Source organism: Nannochloropsis gaditana (genome assembly GCF_000240725.1).
Source record: "Nannochloropsis gaditana CCMP526 unplaced genomic scaffold scaffold081, whole genome shotgun sequence".
Taxonomy (NCBI): domain Eukaryota; class Eustigmatophyceae; order Eustigmatales; family Monodopsidaceae; genus Microchloropsis; species Microchloropsis gaditana.
Genome location: NW_005803872.1, coordinates 67,687 through 68,518, shown reverse-complemented (window position 1 = coordinate 68,518; position 832 = coordinate 67,687). Strand labels below are relative to the sequence as shown.

The 832-nt window shown below is 55.9% G+C and overlaps 1 protein-coding gene across 1 annotated transcript; it reads left to right on the top strand.

Moving 5' to 3' along the window:
- Nucleotides 1-336: 336 nt before the first annotated feature.
- Nucleotides 337-617, top strand: NGA_2051600 (uncharacterized protein; the record flags this gene model as incomplete). The annotated part of the gene is made up of 1 exon (XM_005855863.1): nt 337-617. A coding segment is annotated over one exon (281 nt), but the record flags the coding sequence as incomplete, so codon positions are not given.
- Nucleotides 618-832: the final 215 nt, after the last annotated feature.

Below are 832 nucleotides of genomic sequence, written 5' to 3'. Positions count from 1 at the left end.
AAGATGGCGCCAACCCGCTGCCAAGCTCCTCCCCTACGCCCCAAGGCCCGGCTGCGGCCCACTCTCGTATCATCTATGGGAAGGATGTGCCCAGTGAAAACGACGAAATCCAGTACAAATGGGGTGCCATCTTCTATAATTATACCCCGGATCAACGAGCCCTACTGGCTCTAGATGAGGTATCCATGTATAGTATTACAGACACACGGTCGGCGAACAACACTTCACGCATTTTGCAGCAGCTTGTTGGTGAACGGGCCGTTGTGACAGATGGCTGTGCGGCAGCAGGGGGGAATGTTTTATCTTTCGCACAGCATTTTCGGCGGGTCCAAGCCGTGGAGCTCGATCCTCAGCGTTTCAGCCTTCTCGAACACAACGTGAAAGCATTGGGGCTGGAAGACACGGTAACAACGTTCAAGGGAGATTTCTTAGAGAAAATGCACAGCCTGCAGCAGGACGTAGTGTTCCTCGACCCACCTTGGGGAGGCAAGTCCTACGTCGAGAACGACATGGTGGACCTGTCGTTCGGCGGGGTGCCCTTAGCCGAGCTCTGCGAGCGTCTGAAGCCTCACGCTCATTACATTGCCTTGAAACTGCCCTTGAATTTCAATTTGGAGGGTCTGACGGCCCATGTAACCTCCTCGGTGGTGCGTGCGGACAGCCGATGCGCCCGGAAGCAGCTGTTAGTCATCCTGGATACGACGGGGAAAATTCACTCTAATCTGCGAGAGGGGGGGAGGGGAGGGAGGGGCAGAGGAGGAGGGAGAGGGGGGCACAATCGCGGGCAGGGCGACAGACCTTGGTCGCTAAAGCGCAAATCAACATAAAATGC